Source organism: Triticum aestivum, chromosome 5B (assembly GCF_018294505.1).
Source record: "Triticum aestivum cultivar Chinese Spring chromosome 5B, IWGSC CS RefSeq v2.1, whole genome shotgun sequence".
Lineage (NCBI taxonomy): Eukaryota > Viridiplantae > Streptophyta > Magnoliopsida > Poales > Poaceae > Triticum > Triticum aestivum.
In genome coordinates, this window is record NC_057807.1 from 287,907,685 (window position 1) to 287,930,213 (window position 22,529).

General features: G+C 43.7%; 1 protein-coding gene across 1 annotated transcript; it reads right to left on the reverse strand.

Moving 5' to 3' along the window:
* Positions 1–2,351: 2,351 nt before the first annotated feature.
* Positions 2,352–5,701, reverse strand: LOC123111437 (uncharacterized). Its single transcript, XM_044532238.1, has 7 exons — positions 4,973–5,701; positions 4,231–4,349; positions 3,623–3,708; positions 3,410–3,519; positions 3,290–3,319; positions 2,883–3,005; positions 2,352–2,728 (listed from the first exon to the last, which is right to left on the reverse strand). The coding sequence occupies exons 1-6, from the start codon at positions 5,675–5,677 to the stop codon at positions 2,949–2,951; spliced, it is 1,107 nt and encodes a 368-aa protein (XP_044388173.1). The 5' UTR covers positions 5,678–5,701; the 3' UTR covers positions 2,352–2,728; positions 2,883–2,948.
* Positions 5,702–22,529: the final 16,828 nt, after the last annotated feature.

The following is a 22,529-nucleotide window of genomic DNA, read 5'->3' on the forward strand; positions in this document are numbered from 1 at the left end:
CGCCGATGGCATGGTTTTATAGGTTCGGGTGGGTTGTTTGTGATATGGGGTATGGTCGATATAATGGTGATCAAATGGTGTTCTATAGATACACTGATAAGATGGCCATTCTTGTGGTGTATGTTGATGAAATTATCATCACTGAAGTTGATAATGAGGAAATAAAGAGATTGAAGGGGTGTATGAGCAAGGAGTTTGGGGTAAAGGATTTGGGCAATCTAAAATACTTCCTTATCATAGAAGTGACCTGGAGAGAGAAGGGAATATCTTCGTGCCAATGAAAACACACCTTGAATCTCTTAAGTGATATGGGCATGATGAGATGTCATGCAACCCCTAATCAGATTGAACAAAATCATCAAGTTACAACACAATCAAGTGAGCTGGTGCATAAAGAAGGTTATCATAAACTGGTTGGGAGGTTATTATACTTGTGTCGCACCAGGCCTTACATCACATATACCATGTGTGTGTGGTGAGTAGATACAAGCATGAACCAAGGAGTGGGCATCTTGATACAACACAGAATTTCAAGACTCTTGAAGGGCATTCGAAGCAAAGGGTTGCGGTTTGCGAAGAGTGGACATCTTAAGGTGGATGACAATAATGATTCTGATCTGGCCAGTTGTCAAGATGATAGAATATCAACTTCATGCTATTGTGTGATTGTGGGAGGAAATTTGGTATCATGGGGAAGCAAGAAAAAGACCGTTGCGTCTAGATCAACAGAGGAAGCTAAGATTAGAGCATTATCTCAAGGGTTGAGTGAGATGCTTTAGGTGAAGAATCAACTGAGCGAGTTGAAACTTTCGAGGAAGAGACCCTTGAGAGTGTGGTGCGCCAATCAGTCTGCTATAAGCATTGTCAATAACCCAGCTCAACATGACATGAAAAAACATGTAGAAATTGATCGCTTTTTCAGTAATAAGAAACTTAATATTGTGATCATCAGGCTTACTCATGTCAGCTCTAGACAGCAGGTTGCAGACTGCTTGACAAAGCGACTGGGAGAAAAGGACTGTAACTTGCATGTGACAAGATGGAATTGATCTATATCTACCATCCATCTTGTCATCTTGAGAGGAAGTGTTAAACCGGTATGGACCCTACCCATGTGCTGACCTAGAAGAGGTGGAGCTGGTCGTTCTCTCCTCCCAGGCACAGCAAACAGGAATTCCCTATCCGCCGCATTTTGCAGCAAAATGTCGACCTGCCGCACACCCCTCGACCGTTCGTGGGTCGGCCCGTGTCGGATGCATCCCACAGAGAAAATCGCTAAAAAATGAAGAGAGGGAGGACTCGAAGCTCAAATCTCCCACTTCTGGAGATGCGAGTCTAGCCACTCGACCTTAACAATAATAGTATTCTATGATTGCAAAGAGGTCTCCTATTATATGTTCCTTTCTTTCACGTTTTTTCGTTTTTCATTTTCCTGTTTCTTTCATTATTTTATTTTTGTTTTAGAAATATCGCAACTTCAAAAAAGTTCAATATATTCAATACTTTATTCGGCTTTTTAAAAAAAATGTTTGATTTTTTTGTTCAGGTTTCAAATAACATTCCGTTCTTTTAAAAAATGTACAAAATTTGTTCGTGTTTCAAAATGTGTTCGGTGTTTCAAAATTTGTTCGTGATTTTCAGAAAATGTTCGTGTTCTCAAATTTGTTTAGATTTCAAAAAGTTTTGGAATTTTACATTTGTTCCCATTTTTCAAAACTTGCTCGTGATTTTCAAAAAGTGTTTGTGTTTTCAAATTTGTTCTAATTTTCAAAATAGTTTTGGAATTTCAGATTTGTTCCCAATTTTTGAAAATTGTTCGTGTTTTTCAAAAGATTATTCGCATTTTCAAAAAATGTTCACGTTTTCAAAAATTGGATAGATATTTTAAAAATGTTCAAGAATTTTAAAAAATGTTTGTGGTTATAAACTTTTGTTCATACTTTCATGAAATTTTCCATTTTTAATTTTTTTGTTCACCAATTCAAAAAATGTTCGTTGTTTGAATTTTTGTTTGGAATATCACGAAATGTTCCATTTTTCAAAAAAAAATCACAAATTCAAAAAATCTTCTCGGTTTCAAATTTGTTTGCAATTTCATAATTTGTTCACAAATTCAAAAAATGTTCATGGTTAAAATTTCTTTGGAATTTTATAATTTGTTCACACGGTTTCAAATTTGTTCAGAATTTCATAATTTTTTCACAAAATCATAAAATTGTTCACGTTATCACAAAAACAATTTTGACTTTTCAATTTTTTTGTTCACATATTCGAAAAATGTTCTTGTCTCTATTTTTTTCATGAATTCAAAAAATGTGCGCACTTTTTTAAAGAGACATATTCAAAGAAACTATACTTTAAAACAAATCAATACAACAAGTAATTTTGGGTTCACTGCAGTAATTGGTTACTGTTTGCTACAGTGCACAAGTCAGGTTTAGTTCTTTAACACATGCGCTGCACTTTGACCAACTGTGCTAGTCTAGTGTGTTGGCGTCTAGTGTGTTGGCGACGTATGCGCTGTTGCAAGCACTTGGTCGCAAGTTCGAATCCTCGTTGCGCCTGACTTTTCTTTTTCGTCCCGCGGTGAAGCTTCATGGGCCGGCCCAGTCGAGCTGCCCCTGGACACGGTACGCATCTCTCACGTACAACATGGAACCATTTCTCTAAATTCTTGAATAGTCCTTGCATGAAGGCAACACTAGAAGCTCCGTTTTGATTAGGCAGCCTGCGTAAACGGAGGAGCAAATGAATAGTTTTGACTTGGTAACAACCTGGTCTCAATAATGGAAGGATCGCAAGTTTCAAAAAAAAAAAAAAGGACGGATTACTTTGTAAAGGAGTCTCAGCAAAACATAAGATAACAGCAAAGTTAGCTTCACCTTATCTGAAGAACAAATGAAGGTCAAGCCAAGACCCATCACCCAGAAATCATGACAACTGATAAATCACAAGAAATAGTTTATGTCATATTCCTCAGTTATTGCTCTCTCCGATATTTTCCTCTGCAAGGTGGGCAGTTCAGATGTCATTATTAGGCAGAAATGCAGGGTTGCTGAATTATTAATCTAACACTCCCTCCGTCCCAAAATAAGCGTCGCTGATTTAGTATAACTTTGTACTAAATCTGCGACACTTATTTTGGGATGGACGGAGTACTTTGAAACATATAGATAGTTTCTATTGATCTATCGAATACAAGCACTCCTGTTCTCATATCTTAAAAAGTTCTATTCGATATAACTTGGATACGAGGTTAAATACGCCATGGGAGCACAGGAGAACTAACCTGTATCAGTGTGGTGATGTGTCCAGCGCCCTAATTTAAATTGCATGATATTATTAACAAAACAAGTACAATATCGCAGAAAATATAACTGCGGAAGTCCGAGAAAGAAATAATGTGTACCTGAAATTGCTTCACCGCCCAAGATACATCCCTCCAGGTTTTTGTTTCTATGTCCTCCCATAGTAAAGGTGCTTGAACTGTCCCCACGTGCTGGATAAGCCTTAAGCTACCTGTTATACGATAAATTGGAGTGAGTGAGCTGCAGATTAGGCTAAAAAGGGGATCACAATGTCTCAGGAGGGACACATTCCTCATTTGAAAAAGACTTCTTACTTGTAACAAAGGCTTCTTCCCAAAGTTCACGCTTGGACCATGACGGTGAGACCTCACGTACTGGGATCCCAAGATCATGGCACTCCCTATTCCAAAGAAATAAACTTGTGTTACAAGAGTTCAGTATGTGCAACACAAAAAATCTAAAAAAGAATTCAAGAATCAATTGTTTCTAATGATGAACTTTTTTAGCAACAAATACTTTTTTGGCAAAATTAAACCCTACAAAGGAGGGCGTCCCCGTATATTAATTCATCTCACAGAACAAATTAGGGGCAAAACTGGCCCTACAGAAACAACCCTGACCAAAAGGAAAATTACATAGGGCATAGCCAAGGTAAGTGTGATAACAAGTCTGTAAACTTGTGAGATGAAGACAAGGGCACTGTCGAACAGGTTGGTAAAGTTATGGTTTGTTAATACAGTTGGGATTCTATTCTTAGGAGTCTTCCATATAGAAGGGACCATTGCGCATCATGATACCAAGAAAAACACATGCAGGTACCTCAAAGTTGACACCAGTTAATGTTTGTTAGTCTGAATTTTCCTCCACTATCTGGTCATTTATACAAAGAGCATAGAATTTAGAGCAAGCAGAGAATATTTACTCAATGACTATCTGGCGCATAATTCCAGGGAGAACTCCATCTCTTAGTGGAGCTGTTTGTACTTCAAACTTATTTGCCATTGTTTGAACAGACAAGGGTTCCTTTGACTGACGTTCCTCCTACAGAAAAGTTGAGATTATAAAATAAAAACACAGTGAATAACATAACTATTATCTTGAAAAGGCAGAGTAAATAATTCGGAGTGCTATTATTCATAGAGTGCAGGAAGACAAGCAAGGAAACTACCAATAAAAAGATAAGAGTAAAATTAGTAATAACATAGAGACCTATAAAGATCTTTGGTCCTTGTTTTCACCATCTTAAATTTAACGCAAAGGAGACGCCAAGGTTCATCCTTTTAACCTGACTCAAGTATCACGATTTATATTACTCCCTCCGTCCCAAAATTCTTGTCTTAGATTTGTCTAGATACGGATGTATCTAATACTAAAATGTGACTTGATGCATCTGTATTTAGGCAAATCTAAGACAAGAATTTTGGGATGGAGGGAGTATATGGCAACATGACAACCACCCGACTGTCACACAGATATGAGTGAACCTTGTACCAGTTAGAACCGCTCCTAAGGATATTTGAGAGATTGCCTTTCACTTGTGCATTGCAACTACAGATGAAATCGCGTTCCAATTTTAGGTGGGTTGTTTAGTTCCACTTTAACTTGTTTGCACTGGGAGAAATCTGAATCCTTGCAGTTGCCGTTGAAGTGAGAATGTCTCTAACCTTCTGGCAGACGACGAAGAAGTTTGTAACACTGCCTTCAAGAAGATGATCCCCATCGTTGGTCAGCAAGAGCTCCGTGGCTCCAGGAGGCCTCATCTTCTCCATACTCTTCCTCATCCTGGCCCAAGGAGCGTACTTGGCGGCGGCGGCCTCCCTTCCGCTCCCGGCCACTGCAAGCTTCGCCCCGGCGTCCCCGAACACCGGAGGCACGTACACACCCAGGTGGACGCATACCTCCAGCCCATCCGCCGCCCGACCAGCTCGAACCAACGCTGTGAGCGCCATATCTTCCCCCGGGCAGCACTCCCCAAGCGCCAGCATCCGGCTCCGCATCTCGTGGACGCCGACCCGCACGGATTGGTTAACGAGAGGCTCGATGGGCGCTGTGGAGAGGGCACCCGGCGGCTTTGCAGGGAGGCCGAGGAGGTGGGGACGGGATTGGGCGAGGAGGCGCGCGGAGTCGGCGAGGCGGAGGAGGTGGCGTGGCCACCAGAGGATGAGGCCTGTGGAGGATGCGCGCGCGGTAGTGTAGGCGCCCGGAGTGGACTCGAGGAAAGCAGCCGCGGAAGGAGGAGCGTGCGGGGAGACGGCGCCGTTGGAAACCAGGACGGCCGGCGGCGACATGGCTTTTGCTGAGGAAATTGCTCGTTTTTGGTTTTTTGAGCGGAGGAAATTGACACAGACGGCGTTGACACATGATCTCATGGGATTCGGTTGGTGTTGGTCTTCGGTGAAACTATTTGGATCCAGTTCGTCTTCGTTTGTGTGATTACATGTTTGATCTTTCCGATTTACAACTCCCTTCATCGGCGATGGTTGCTGCTCTGGTGTGCTTGTCCTTTGGGCCTTAGCACGACGACTTCTCGACTGTCTACTAGAAGGTTTGCCTGGCTCCGGTGAGCGAGGGACGATGACGGCAGTACGCCTTCGGCTCGCTCCAGTGCTTGTAGTTGTTGCAAGGTGGTCCATGGACCTGGTTGTAATGTTTATTACTTCTAGTGATCTCTGTACAACCATGATTGATAAATAGATTGAAAATTTCTATCATAATTGATGAATAGATTGTAAATTTCTCTCGCAAAAAATACATACGGACTTAAATGAGTAAACAAACGCACCTTAATGTGTCTATATCGATTCAAAAAGAATTACTCCCTCTAATCCAATTTTTTGCGGGGCTCTCTGATCCATATTAATATGGATCGGAGGGAGTAGGACATCTTACATACACCTTTAGGATCCTCGTTCGCGTCGTTTCATCTTTCTCTCCTTAAGAACACTATTTTCTATTCAAAATGGCTAAGTTATACATGTCATTTTTCTACCAGTTGGCATACTGGAGAGCCTCAAAATAATTAAAGAACTTTACTTATTTTTAATAATAGAGACTGAGATAGGAAAGGAACGATGACCAACTGTGATCGATTCCTTCCCGTGAATTCATTGTGTTACCAAATAATTACTGATCATGATTGATTTCTTCTCATGAATTTATTGTGTTAGCAAATATTTATTGTCAAATAAGATATTGATTATCGACTATGAATTCATTGTGTTACAAAATATTAATTTGTTTGAGCGGTTAGATAAAAAAAATTGCCAAAGAAGATCGGGAGGGATAGAAAACCGATGGAGTGGTGGAGGTAACATATGGAAGGAGGGTGGACGAAGGATTGGCGGAACAAAAATTGACGTAAGATGGAACCTTGCGTCTTTTTTAGGTAAGTAGAGATAGAGATGTCGCTCTTTATTGAGTATAAAAATATCATTACAAAGATTTTTCCAGATTCAATCTTGAGTTACATTGTGCGGGATAGAATTACCAGATAAAGCACAAGGTTGAGCTAATGCATGAGTCACGATATTGAACACGCAATTAACATAACTAAAGCTACAAGACCAGAAATTATTCGGCAAAACCAGGATCGATGATCACCGTACCAATGCTCGAACAACCCGTGGATGAAGATTGAATTCTCTAATAACCAAGAGACTATCTGAAGCAAATATGGGCTGAAAATCTTGACGAGTGAGAGCGCTACGTGGTGAAGCGCCAGTGCCTCGGCTTATTCAGGCGTGGTAAACTCCTCAATACAGTCATGTCAAGCCAACAAGCAATGTACCACCGTGGTCCCTGTTGAAAATATGCCACAAATGCAATAATAAAATGTTATTATGCTACTTTCATGTTCATATTTAATTTTATAATTCTATGCTATAATTGCAATGGTTCTAGAATATGAGATTCATGTTGGAAATATGCCCTAGATGCAGTAATATTGTATTATTATATTTCCATGGTTATGATTAAAAGATTATGTTCTTTTTTATAACTGCTAAAATCCTGGAATATGCGATTCGATGAAAAACTTATATGCACGTGTAGAATGATAAACGATAAAACGTGATTCCTAGTTTTTCCTCTAAGACTAGCTCAAGTGTTATTAGTGATCATGTTTGACCTTAGGATATTGTTAAGTGTAACGATAGTCCTAAATTAACTTTGAGAATATGATGTTAGAAGGACAATGGTGAATTGATCCAAACTTGTTTGTTATACTTTGAGATACAATCATCATAAGTCAATCATTATAACACGGATAGTTAACGTATGCTTTACTTCCTTAGACCACGAGAGTATCATAATCACTTATTACCGTACGATGCACTTTGGGGTTTCTCAAACATCATCTGTAACACGGTGATCATAATGACAACTTACAGGTTCATCCGAAAGTTTGACAAGGAGCTAGATAGCTTAAGAGTGGGATTTGCTCCCCCGACGATGAAGAGATATTCTTAGGGCCCTCTCGGTGTGACGGCATCCATCATCGTATGATCAGACATAGGTGACTAGGTCACAAGGAGGTCAGAACATGCCAACAAGAAAGAAGAACAAAACTGGTAACTAAGAGACCGGTATAATGAGCATGAGAATGACTCAAGAGGATATCGATATATCTCACCTCGGGTTTTGTAAAGTATCAGAAAGCAAAGGAAATAGCACATGATAACCAAAGGTTCACTCGAATGCCATTCTTGTATTCACAGGGGTCAATATGGATGTCCAAGGTTCCGCTATTAATCATTGAATGAAAGGGTTTTTGTTCATGTCTATGTCTTACCAAACCTATAGGGTCACAAGCTTAAGGGAATCACGGTCTGTTGAGTTTTAGTGGAATAAGAGTAATGAGAAAATATTCTCGTAATAGTTTCCGGAACATTAGAAATAGTTATGAGAGAAACCGAAAGCATTTCGGGGAATACGGGTAGTACCGGGAAATGACAATATAGGCGGAAGTTGCTCTCGAGGACCTAATAAATAATAGAAGACTTAGATAATGATCTAGGAGTCCCTAGAATTTATTTAGAGTCAATGGGCTAAAGGAAATATCAATCGGCCTATTAGTGAAGAGCTAATGGACCATGAAGACCCATGTAAGGATGGTGCCCCCTTTTAGCTTATTTGAGAAGCTATGGGGGTGCAGGGGAGTTGGAGAAGTACTCCACCTTGGCCACGACCCAAGGGAGGGTTTTCCCTCCTCCAAGTCAACCTAGCCCTCCCTCCACCTATATATATGTGAGGGGGACCAATCCCAGTGACAAATAGGGACATGACACGTATTTGTATCGTGGCCATTAAGGATAAAAAGATGTGGTTTATTCATATTGATTGGGTTTACTTTGTCTGCATCATCTCATCTTGCTTAAGGCATTACTCCGTTCCTTATGAACTTAATACTCTAGATGCATGCTAGATATCGGTCGATGTGTGGAGTAATAGTAGTAGATGCAGGCAGGAGCCGGTCTAATAATCTTGGACGTGATTCCTATCTATAATTTTTGATTGTTTCATGCCAATATTCTACAACTTTCATATACTTTTGGCAACATTTTATATTATTTTTAGGACTAACCTATTGATCCAGTGCCCAGTGCCAGCTCCTATTTGTTGCATGTTTTTTGTTTCACAGAATATCCATACCAAACGAAGTCCAAATGCGATAAAAAATTACGAAGATTTATTTTGAAATATATATGATTTTTGGGAAGAAGAATCAACGCAAGACAGTACCCGAGGGGGCCACGAGGAATCTGGGCATGCCCAGGTAGCTCGTGGGGCCCTCATAAGTCAGTTGTTGCCCTTCTTTCGCCGCAAGAAAGATAATATCCTGAAGAAAATGGTGTTAAAATTTCAGCCCAATGGTAGTTATGGATCTCTGAGAATTTAAGAAACGGTGAAGGGCCAGAAAAAAGGAACGTGAAATAGAAGAGAACAGAGAGAGAGAGAGAGAGAGAGAGAGAGAGATCCAATCTCGGAGAGGCTCGTGCCCTCCGGGAGCCATGGAGACCATGAACCAGAGGGGAAACCCTCCTCCCATCTAGGAGGAGGCTAAGTAATAAGAATAAGGAGGGGGGCTCTCCCCCCTCTCTCCCGGTGGCACTGGAACACCACCTGGGCAATCGTGATGACGACGATCTACACCAACAACTCTACCCCCGTTATCACCAACTCTTCCTCCCTGTATGCAGCGGTGTAACACCTCTTCTCCCCGTTGTAATCTCTACTTAAACATCGTGCTTAATGCTATATATTATTATCCAATGACGTATGGCCATCCTATGATGTTTGAGTTGATCCTTTTTGTCCTATGGGTTGATTGATGATCGTGATTGGTTTGAGTTGTATGTTTTATTTTGGTGCTGTCCTATGGTGCTCTCTGTGTCACGCAATCATGTGGGATTACCGCTGTAGGGTGTTACAATACGTTCATGATTCCCTTATAGTGGGTGGCGAGAGTGACAGAAACTTATACCCGGGTAAGGCGGTTGTTGCGTATGGGAGTAAAGAGGACTTGCTACTTAATGCTATGGTTGGGTTTTACCTTAATGATCTTTAGTAGTTGTGGATGCTTGCTAGAGTTCCAATCATACGTTCATATGATACAAGTGCGAAAACTATGTTATCTCATGCCTCTCCCTCATATACAATCGCAATAATGACTACCGGTCTAGTTATTGATTACCTAGGGACAAATCCTTCTCTTGTGTTACAAAAATCTTTTTACTAAACAACTAACTTTTGTTATCTCACAAAGTACTCCTAGATTTATTCTTGCAAAGTAGTTCTAGCATCACACCTACAAAGTACTTCTAGATTCATACTTTTCTAGGTAAAGCAAACATTAAGTGTGCGTAGAGTTGTATCGGTGGTCGATATAACTTGAAGAGAATATAAACTCTACCATTAGCTTCTCATTAGGTTTGACACTCTTATTTATCAAAAAAGCTACAATTGACCCCCTACACTTGTGGGTTATCAATGTAGGCAGAGTCGGTCTACTTGTCTCGGACGTGATGCCTATATACATGATCATTGCCTTGAATATCGTCATAACTATGCGCTTTTCTATTAATTGCCCTAGAGTAATTTGTTTACCCATGTATGATATGTTCAAGAGAGAAGCCTCTAGGGAAAACTATGGCCCCCGGGTCTATCTTTATCATGTATTTAAATCCAAAAATACCTTGCTGCAATTTATTTACCATTATTTTATTTTTTGGTTTTGTTTGTCTATCTATCACTACGAGATTTTATCCTTGCAATTAACTGCCAAGGAATTGACAACCCATTGTTTGCATTGGGTGCAAGTATTTGTTCTTTTGTGTGTAGGTGATGTTCATGACATCTTGTGTGGTTCTCCTACTGGATTGATAATTAACCTTGGTTCTTAACTGAGGAAATACTTATCTCTACTGTACTGCATCATCCTCCCCTCTTTGAGGAAATCCCAGTGCATCTCACAAGTAGCAGACGGCGAAGCGCTGCTAGATCATGAAGCCTATACGCTTACAGTCTGCAGAGAGACTGTGCTTTCAGTCTTTTGTTTGAGGGATCGGTTCGAGGGACTCAAAGAACAATCTACACCAATTCTTCTTCCACTGCATCTCGAAGTTGGTAACGCTCCAATATAAATCGTTATTGCATATTCATAGTGTTCCTGGTTTGATCATAGGACGATTTTTTTGTTTTCTACAATGTTTCCCAACAATTTGGAGGAAAACTTCTTTGCATATCTGGAAACATAAACACCAAATAAATTTCTAGTCTTGCCTCTAAGACTAGCTCTTATATTATAGATGATCATGTTTTTTTGATCACGGGCATTGCTAAAGTAACAAAGACCAAAAATAATGAGAACACATTATTGGTTGAACGATTGGGTTGGATGGACTCAATTTATGATATACCATGAGGTCCCATTGTAACTTAGTTATCGATATTAACATACAATAATGCTTGCTCACCTCCTTAGACCATGAGAATATCGTCGACCTTCATACCAAATGGTTACTTGGGGTTGCCAAATGTTTCACGTAACTGGGAGATCATAAGGATAACATAAGGGTGCACCAGAAAATTATGTTAAGGTTGTTGATGATTCAAGACTGAGATTTGCTGAACGATGGAGAGATACTCTTCAGACCCTGTCAATATTATGGTATCCATCATCGTATGGCCAGGCACAAGCATGATATTGATCACGGGGATACTAGAATGTAGAAAGAATAAAAAGAGAACAAAACCAATAATGATGATAAAGTATTAGATGCCGATAAGTCTCGCCTCGGACTTTGTAACGTATCATGAAGCAAAGGGAAGTGTATCCGAAAATAAAAGGTTTACTCAATAAAGATCCCCGTGTATACGTGGGAATTAACTTGGGTTTCTAGAACACCCTATGTTTTGTATAAGATGTTTTGAGATAATAAAGAATTTAATTTTGATCTTCAAAGGTTTTTAAGTTTCATTTGACTTTTATTTGGATTTTCTGGATCATGCTTACTATTGTGTGCTCATAATTCATAGAAATCCCTAGGTCAAATCCTTCCATGCCTTTGCCTCATATTGCACACAAAGACCATGCCTTGTGGCTAGGTCATAAAAAATATTTTCCTACAAGTTATTTTGGCCCAAAAATATTTAAAGCCATTTTCTCGCCCAAAACCCTAAAAGTAATTAAACTACAAGTCTTTATTTTTACTGAGAAGTTGGCCATTTAAAAACTATATTTGATGTCTATTATATATAAGACACCATTTCTGCAACCAACAAGGAGGAGGAGGAGCAGAAGATCGCCCTCCTCACTTGTCATTCCAACAAGGACGAGGACCACTGCTTCGACTACTTAGACGAGCTCAATGATTCAAATGAGAACAATCATGACTAGGTGGCATTGGCTTCGGAGTAGCTCGTTGTGGTAGTAGCTAGCAATGTCAAATAGCGACATTTTTACATTGCATATTTGGAAATAGTCACTTAACGACATTCACAAAATATATGTGGCCCAATGAATTTTTGTCACTAATATATTTGCTTATTAAGGCGCCGTATTTGATGATGTTTATTCACAGTTTGGTTGGATTAAATATCGCTTCAATTGGAACTATAGATTTGAAGAAAAAATAATAGAGGCTCACATTTGGTGATTTTGTGTTTGCACACAGACTCACGTGCCTCCAAAACGTTATTAAGCACGCTACATATGACCAATTGATGATGGCTCTTGTTTTGACAACTATTAGAGTTGCTCTAATAATGACATGACCAACTATGATGTTGAGTCAGACGGTGTCGGTGTCAAAACCGGCAGACCTCGGGGTAGGGGGTCGCGAGCTGTGGATCTCGGACAAATGGTAATAGGAACAGAGAGATGATGTTTTACCCAGGTTCGGGCCCTCTTAATGGAGGTAAAACCCTATGTCCTTCTCTTGTTTATATTAATGGGGATTTATCAAGTAAAGAGTTGATCTACCTCGAGATCGTAGGATGTGGTCTTACTCTAGGGCTAGGTGAATGATATAGCATTTTTTCTCCCCCTACGGGCTAAACCCCACGGCTTATATACACGCCAGGTAGGGTATCTGGGGTTACAAGGTCGGTATCTAGGCACAAGGCGGCACGAGAAATCTTGGAGTGTATGACAAGTCCTCGACGAAGATAATCTTGAGCACGCCCCCGACGTACATCCTCCGGAGTCCATCTTGAATATGAATGAAGGTCCATTGGCCCAATCCGAGGAGCATGGACCGGCTGGGTTAGTACCCCCTAGTCCGGGACACCGCCAGTAGCACCCGAACTGGTCTTGCATGTCGAGGATGGCGCTCTTGACAAAAACAACATCAGATCCAAAGTCCTTGGCTCTACAGAAGAGTGCCCCTTTACGATTCTCAAACCACTCTCCTAAAGGAGCGGTGTCAACCAAGGCTCAACCGAGCTTGTAACCTGCCCGAAAAGATTGGGTAACTTAACCTCGAAGGCCACTGACCTAGGTGTGAATAGTTCCACCTAGTCTGACAACTTTGTCGAAACGACACAACCCATGATCGGTCGGGCAGTTGCTGCTCCCCCTAAATCATGGCTCGAGGCGGCCTTTTTACTGGTATGTCCCATCGAGGTGGAGATCATGACCGTTTTTGCAGGGTTATCATCAAGATTTTGTTTCTCCCATATGGTCAACAACATCTTTGCGAGGGAGTGGCATTTATATCGGCGTGGCAAGGGGGACTTGATTGCTTGTATCTGCGTTGGTATTTCCCCAAAGAGGAGAGGATGATGCAGCACAACAATGGTAAGTATTTCCCTCAGTTATGAAACCAAGGTATCAATCCAGTAGGAGGATCCACCAAACTATGTAAGCAGTACCTTCACACAAATAACAAAAACTTGCAACTCAATGCGTAAGAGGGGATGTCAATCCCTCCTCGGTATTGAGATAGATTAAATTGTATGAGATTGGATAAATAGATATAACAAAAACACAAAATAAAATAGGTAAAGAAAAAGTGCAGCAAGGTATTTTTGGATTTTTGGAATAATATATCTGAAAATAATATGATAGGAAATAGACCTGGGGTTCGTAGATTTCACTAGAGGCTTCTCTCAAGAAAATAGCATACGGTGGGTAAACAAATTACTATTGGGAAATTAATAGAAGAGCAAATAATTATGACGATATCCAAGGTAATGATCATGTATATAGGCATCACTTCCAAGATTAGTAGACCGACTCCTGCCTGCACCTACTACTATTACTCCACACATCGACCGCTATCCAGCATGCATCTAGTGTATTAAGTTCATGGAGAAATGGAGTAATTCAATAAGAACGGTGACATGATGTAGACACGATCTATTCATGTAGGAATAGAACCCATCTTTTTATACTTGATAGCAATGATACATGCATGCCTCACTACTCCTTCTGTCACTGGGTGAGGACACCGTAAGATCGAACCAATCACAAAGAACCTCTTCCCATTGCAAGAAAAATCAATCTAGTTGGCCAAACCAAATCAAAGTTTTAGAGAAGAAATACGGGGCTATAATAATCATGTATAAGAGAGTTCAACAAAAACTCAGATAATATTCATAGATAGATCTGATCATAAACTCACAATTCATCCGATCCAAACAAACACACCACAAAAAAGAGTTGCATCAAATAGATCTCCAACAACATCGTGGAGAACATTGTATTGAGAATCAAAAAGAGAGAAGAAGCCATCTAGCTACTGCCTACAGACCCGTAGGTCTGTGGTAAACTACTCACACATCATCAGAGGGGCAAGGGTGTTGATCAAGAACCCCTCTGTGATCGTTGACCCCTATGGCAAGGTGCCGGAAAAGGCCTCTAGATTGGATCTCGTGGTTCTGGAACTTGCAGCGATGGAAATTCTGATCTCTCTGCTCTCCTAGGGTTTTTGGGATTTTAGAGTATTTATAGAGCTGATAGGTGGTGGAGAGGGGCCTGTGGGCCCCACTACCCACTAGGGCAGGCTAGGGGCCTCTGGCGCGCCCTGGTGCCTTGTGGGCCCCACGGGCCTCCCCTCGGGCATTTCCTTAGCTCCCAAGTTGTCTTCTATCCAGAAAAAAATCACCAAAAAGTTTCGTGGCATTTGGACTTCGTTTGGTACTGATATTCTGCAAAGTAAAAAATAAGCAAAAATAGCAACTGGCACTAGGCACTATGTCAATAGGTTTGTCCCATAAAATGATATAAAATAGCTACAAAATGAGTATAAAACATCCAAGATTAATAATATAACAACATGGAACAATACAAAATTATAGATACGTTGGATACGTATCAGCATCCCCAAGCTTAATTCCTGCTCGTCCTCGAGTAGGTAAATGATAAAAAAACAGAATTTTTTATGTGTAATGCTGCCTAAAATGTTCATATCATAAAATTTTCTTTTGTAGCATTGACATTTGGACTTTTAGATGATTCAAAGCAATAGTCTATATTTGACATGAAGACATCAATACTCAAGCATATCAACAAGCAACCATGTCATTCAAAATATCAACGCTAAATAAAGCTAACCCTAGCCCATTATGCTCAATCATTGATCCATTCATGAAACACACTCAAATATTAACTATGCCCAATGCACAAGCATGATAATAGTGTTCCCTAGTTGGTGCTTTATAAGAGAAGATGGAGGCTCAATAAAAATAAAAATTGCATAAAGTAAATAGATAGGTCCTTCGCAGGGGGAAGAAGAGATTTATAGATGTGCCAGAGTTCAAGGGTTAAATTGAGAGATAAAATTATTTTGAGTGCCATGCTTTTCCCTTTAATGAAAACTACTCGAAATTCCCAATACTTTCCATGTTAGATAGATCATAGGCAGTTCCCAAACAGAAAATAAAGTTTATTCCTTTTTCCACCATTCTTTCACAATCCATGGCTAGCCATATCCACGGGTGCCTTCCATACCAACACTTTCCAAGGAATTTATTATTGAACAACATAAATAATATTTTTTTTGCATTTCGGGAATGGGCATCCCTATTACCTTTGCCACACTCTCATGCAATGACAAGTGAATAAACACTCATCTTGAGAATAAAATATCTAGCATGGAAAATATTGGCCACCCCCTGCTGCTTCATGAGCGGTACGGGCACACAAAAGGGAAGTTTATTTTGAACATTAGGGTTGGCACATACAAATTTTCTTGGAACGTCATGGAAACACCGCATATAGGTAGCTATGGTGGACTCATTTGGCACAACTTTGGGTTTAAGGATTTGGGTGCACAAGTAGTATTCCCACTTAGTACAAATGGAGGCTAGCAAATAGATTGAGAATCGACCAACCAAGAAATGAAAACGATCATAAAAGAGCATTAAACATAACTAACACCGAATAATGCACCACAAGTAGGTTGTAACTTCATTGCATAACTATTGACTTTTGTGCTTGCATAGGGAATCACAAACCTTAACACCAATATTCTTACTAAGGCATAATTACTCATTAACATGACTCACATATCATCATCATCATCATATCTCAAAACTATTGCAAGGAATCAAGTTTTTAATAGCAAATGATCTTCAAGAAAGTTTTTATTATATCCCTCTTGATTAGCTATCACTTTGGGACTAATTTCATACATTGCTACTAACAAAGCTCTCGAACAAATTTAAGTGAAGAACGAGAGCACAAATATTTCTTCAAAATAATTTTCATCTCTCAAAATAATATAAGTGAAACAAACGAAAGGCTATTTCTTTAAAAGCACCACCGTGCTCAAAATGATATAAGTGAAGTACTAGAGCAATTCCATAGCTCGAGAAGTTTAAGTGAAGCACACAGAGCAAATCATAACATAATTATGGCTCTCTCAAATAGGTGTGTCCAGCAAGGATTATTGCGACAAACTAAAAAGCAAAATAGGCAAAGACTCATATAATAGAAGATGCTACAATCAAAACTCATGATATGTGATGAATAAAAATATAGCTCCAAGTAAAATTACCGATGGTCGTTAGAAGAAAGAGGGGAGTAGATGGTTGTCAACGTGGAAGTTCAGTACTCTATATCTGGTCAGACCTGTTACTTTGCTCTGTATGTTGAACTTTCCATGTGAACGTATGGAATGGGCTGTTATTTTTTTTAAATGGGCTGTATTTGTCGGCCACAGGTTTAGAGGCTGACTTTTGGGCCTACTAGGTTGACGCATACACAATCAGGAGATGATTGCACGTGGAGAGGATGACATCAGGGACCCACCAGGGTCATGGCAGTATGCAAACAAGTGCCTCCTTATTTCAAGCCAGAAAAATGGTTCCTCCTAATGGATTTCTGACATCTGGGTCCCACGCCATTGTCAACGTAGTCAATAAACGAGAGAATTGATCAACGAGCAGCTGACACAAGGGACCCAGTAGCTTGCCCAGTTATCTTTGTTTTTTAGACGAAAGTAGGGTGTCAACTGGGCTGTGTGGGGCACTCTGGCCTGTCTAGCCAGACTTTTCTTTATGTTTACCACAAGACCAGCCCAGTAGTTTTTTTTCTTTTTGAAAATGGCTAGCCCAATTTTTTTGTTCTTTTGCAGAATACCCAACCGAGGCCTACTTGCTTTGTCAGCCCTGTTGGGCTGCAAATCTTTCAAGATGAGAAAATGGGCTATCAGTAATGAGAAATGGGCTGTACATTTTTAAAACAAATCAAACCGGCAATTAGTTTCAATTTTTTTTCATTGAGATTTTAAATTCCATTGATTTTTATGTGTGGACAATTATTTGGATTTTATATTGATATGAATTTATTTTTCAAATTAGTTTGAATGTGACTTGAATGTCAGGATTAAAAACAGTTCACCACACCGAAATATGCAAAATTTCTTATAATTTTTAACCATGGCCATAATATGGGCTGTAACGCTAACAAAAAGAAGATGGGCTCCAAAAATATCCTTAAGAATTAGCGAATGGGTTGTATATTATTAAAAATAATGGCAGATGGGTTGTATGTTGTTTTCCACACATTTGAGGCTGACTTGTGCACCTACTATAGGTTGACGCGTATGCTTTCCTAAAAAAAGGTTGACGCACACGCAACGTCGTGTCAACTTAGTCAACACACGAGAGCAGTGACTGTTGGATGTCCATCCAACAGCCGTCGTGCTTCTTCAATCTCTGCACTTCCTACTCCAGCCACTCAAACAAGCGCCAGCAAGACTGCTCCCTACTCCCGCGGCCGGCTGTGCTACCGCGCAGGCCTCACCACCCCACCATACTCCCATCGCTGGCCTAGACATCCCTCTACTCACCCACACCTGTTGTTATTCTCCAGCGATGGCAGATGAACCAGTAAACCCTCATACTCCCCTCCGTGTGGGAAACAACTGCCGAGTCTTCCCTGGCTCCGTGTCGTTTCCTTCCTAGGCCTCGCCTCGTCCACCGCCCTGGTGCTCTCGAGGTGGCGTGGTCAACGAACGACATCCATCGAAAGTGGACTGTACATGGAGAGACCGACAGCTGGGTCCACGACCGCACACAAGGAAATGCCTCCTTATTATGTGCAAAATAATGATTCCTCCACCTGACAGATGGGACCCACCGGAAGGGCCTCTATATTTTGCGAAAAAACATACCCCCTGCTGACAGCTCGGACCCACCAGCTATACCTTTGCATGCAAGGAAGTGCCTCCTTATTACGCACAAAAAAATGAATACCCCCCTTGCTACCTGGGACCCACCATAGTGGGAGGCTGACTTGTGGGCCTACTAAGTTGACGCGGACGGAGGGCTTTCTCAACTTAATTAATAAACATGAATGATTCTAGCTCCAATGACCATACGATGTCCATCCAACGGCCGTAGTGCTTCTTCAACCTCTAGTCTTCCTGCTCCAGCGACCCAAACCAGCGCCGGTCGTGCCGCATGCTCCTGCCTTCCGTGGCCGGCTATGTTGCCGCGGAGGCCTCATCGCCCCTACTACTCCAGCCGCTGGCCAGGCCATCCCTCTACTCACCCACACCCCCTGGTATTCTGCACCGATGACAGCCTCAAACCGCAGCCGAACCAGCGAACCCTCATACTCCTCTCCACGTGGGCATCCACTTCCGCGTCTTCCCCAGCTCTGCATCGTCCCCTTTCTAGGCCTCGCCATTGTCCACCGCCTTGGTGCTCTCGGCACGACGTGGTCAATGTGGTCAAGGAACGACTTCCATCTGAAGAGTACTGTACGTGGAGAGGATGACAGCTGGGTCCACGGCCGCAGCAAGGAAGTGCCTCCTTATTACGCGCAAAATAATGATTCCACCACCTGACAGCAGGGACCCACCGGACGGGCCACCGTATTTCGTGAAAAAACGTTCTCCCTGACTGCTGGGACCCACCAGCTACATCTTCACACGCAAGGAAGTGCCTGACAGTCGGGACCCATCTGGTCGAAGCGTACGTAGCGTTGTCATTTTGGTCGCGAACGTGTACGTACATACTGTCGATCCTTCTGTCTGTAGGCTGCAACGATGAACCGTGGCCGAGTAAGGAAGGGCACGTGATAGTAGAGGCACGCACATGTCGTAGTAGAGGCGCGCATGTAGCATGTACATGTATGTACAGCCAGGGTGCAAGAAAGTAAATACGGCCACATATGTACATACGGGCGGGGTCTCGAACGCCTACTCGCGCATACATATGGCCAGGGCTCATGTACATGGAGAGGCAGCGACGACATCCTGTTCATCGGCAGCCAACCAGTTGGTTCAGATCGAAGAAACTACGTCGTTGTGATCATCGGGAGGAAACCGGCTTGGACGGAACAGCCGATCGAAACAAGGCCTGGCGTACCGGAGAACGGAGGAACGACCTTGTGTTCGACAGCCTAGGGTCGAAACGGGATCCTGTTCATCAGGAGGGGTCTGGCGTACCACAAAACAGAGGAAACAGACTTGTGTTCGAGTGCGTACGGTCGAAACAGAGTCTTGTTGATCGGGAGGGGTGTGGCGTACCACAAAAGGGAGGAAATGGACTTGTGTTCGAGCGCTATGGTCAAAATGGGGGTCCTATTCATCAGGAGGGGTGTGGCGTACCGCAAAACGGGACTCCATGGGCTGTTGTTTATCTCCACCATCGACCTCCTCCGGCCTCTGTCGGCATTCTGGGAACAGGGGTCCCCAGACTTGCCTGCCTGCGGCCTGCGTCGTGGCTCAACCAGTGGCCCAGTACGGCTCATCTTCATCTACAAACACTCACGACCCTCGCGAGGGGCCAAGCCTCGCGGGGCGGACGACGCAAGGCCTCCTGAGGGGCGGCCTCGCCAGGAGGCGGAGAGATCAAGGCAAGGAGTACCTCGCGAGGTGCTCAGGACGCAAGCCATGACGATCAAGACCAGGCGGGCGCCAGCCTGCGCAGTGTCCTCGTTTCCTCTTTGGTGCAAAGGGGGCAAGCGCAGGCGCGGAGTACCGAGGCATCGGGCAAAGGTTTCCATATCGGTGCAACAAGACCAAGACCAATAAAGCAGCAGGACGGAGGTCACCGTGGAGCCCAAGACGGCGTCATCGCCAGTGCCTTTGGCAGTCGAAGACCACCTTTAGTCAGGATAGCTTGTACTAGCTGTCCCCTTTCAAAATGGCCATTGTTGGCTCCCTTCCCGCTCAATATTTGGGAAGAGGACCAGGGCCTCTATAAATAGAGATAGCCACCACAGTAGAGAGGGAGATCCATAGACCACCACCACAAGAACACCCCTCGCGAGGTTGTTCATCCTCTGTACCGTTCATCATCAGCCCCAGAGGCAATCCACCACGCCACACACAGGAGTAGGGTATTACACCACAACGGTGGCTCAAACCTATATAAATCTCGTGTCCCTTGTGTTGTTCATCGTGCTAGCTTAGAATCGCGGCGAGGTTTTGGGGGCGTGAATCGGTAGGGAGAAGATCTTCGTGCGCACCCCAGAGTTCGAACCTCAAGGGTTTTGCTAGAACCCGATATCTGACATTTGGCGTGCCAGGTAGGGGTCCGCCGGAATCTTCCTTCCGCTGTTCTGCGTTCCATCGCTTCGTCGCATCCATGGCGGATGCTCCCCGAGCTCACGTCGAGCATCGAGCTAGTCTTGCCGCCCGCATCACCCAGACGGCTCCCGTCGGTGGGCCTCCTTGTCGTTCTCCGTCGCCTGCCGCCAACGCCACCACCGGACCGGCGGGGAACAAGCAGCAAGCATCGTCGCTGCATACCTCGGTGCGGCGGGAAGGCCGCACCGCCACTCCATCGCTGACCCCAGCTGGTTCGTTGTCTCACACTCGTCGCACCCCCACGGACGCGCAGGCCGCGTAGCTCCTGACACGTGAGCTCCTGCACTACCGCCCCATCGATGAGCTCTACGAGGAGTGGCTTGCTCGCATCACTAAGCTTGTCAGCACCGCAGGGGGCTCTCCTGCGCCGTCCCTCTCGATGTCTCGCCCTCCGTCCTGCATGGGCGATGCGGCTTAGGGGGTGCCTCCGCCACCTCCTCCCCAAGAAGGCGCCCTGGCTCCAAGGCGCGCGGCCCCTGGACGAGACCCGCTGCGTCCAGTGCCCGGGCGACAAGAAAGGAGCTGCCAAGAAATCCCTCGGCCTCAAGAAGGCGCTCACGTGCTCCCTGCTCCAGCATGGCAAGACCGCATCCCTACACCGGCATGCCAAGACCCTGTGCTGCCCCTGGCGGCGGCACGTGGGAGCCATCCAGAGCAGGCCCCGTGTCTGCAAAAAACTCCGGTGGCCACGGCAGGTTGTCGTGCCTTCACCACCAAGCTATGCAGCGTCGCTTGGTCAAGCAAGTTCAAGTTGAATCTGCCTCCTTGCTACGACGACACTGCCGACCCCGCAGAGTTCCTGCAGCTCTACGAGCTGGGCATCGAGGCGGCCAACAGGGACAAAAAGGTCATGGCGAACTGGTTTCCCATGGCGCTCAAGGACGGTGCCCGCACCTGGCTCCTGAACCTGCCTCCCGGCTCGATCTCCACTTGGGACGAGATGCACAGCCATTTCATCGCCAACTTCCAGGGCACTCGCGACCATCCTCCGGTCGTGGGTGACCTGCGCCGCATCAAGCAGCAGCCTGGAGAGACCCTGCAGAAGTACATCCAGCGCTTCAATAGCGCTCGCCTCAAGATTCCCAAGGTGACTGAGGAGGCCATCATCTCAGCGTTCTCCGATGGTGTTCGTGACGTCAAGATGAAGGAGGAGCTTGCCATCCACGAGGATCTGTGCACATCTCTGGAGCTGTTCAACCTGGCGACCAAGTGCACGTGAGCTGAGGAAGGGTGCCTCTCCCTCCTCGAGCTCCCAGCCGCTGACCCAGAAGAGAAGAAAGCCAAGGCCAAGGACGTGAAGTGGAAAGGAGCAGTCGTGCTTGCAGCAGAACCAGATACAAAGCGCGACAGGGACCAGCCAGAGTCATCCAAGGGTAGCCGATTCTGCGCCTAGCACAACCTCTACACCCACAACACCAACAAATGCCAGGAACTCAGAGCCGTTCGAGAAGGACGCATCGGTCGACGCCCCGAGCATAATGACCGAGGCTACGATCGAGGAGGAGGAAGAGGTGGAGGACGATGGGATGACCGAGGCCCTCGCCAGGAGTGGCGTGACCGACCTCGCGGGGATCACTGGCAGGACCAGCCTCGCGAGGGGGCTTGGAAGGATCAACCTCGTGAGGATCGCCCGCAGGGCAATGCAGGGCTTCCTCCTCTGCCGCCACCGCCAAGA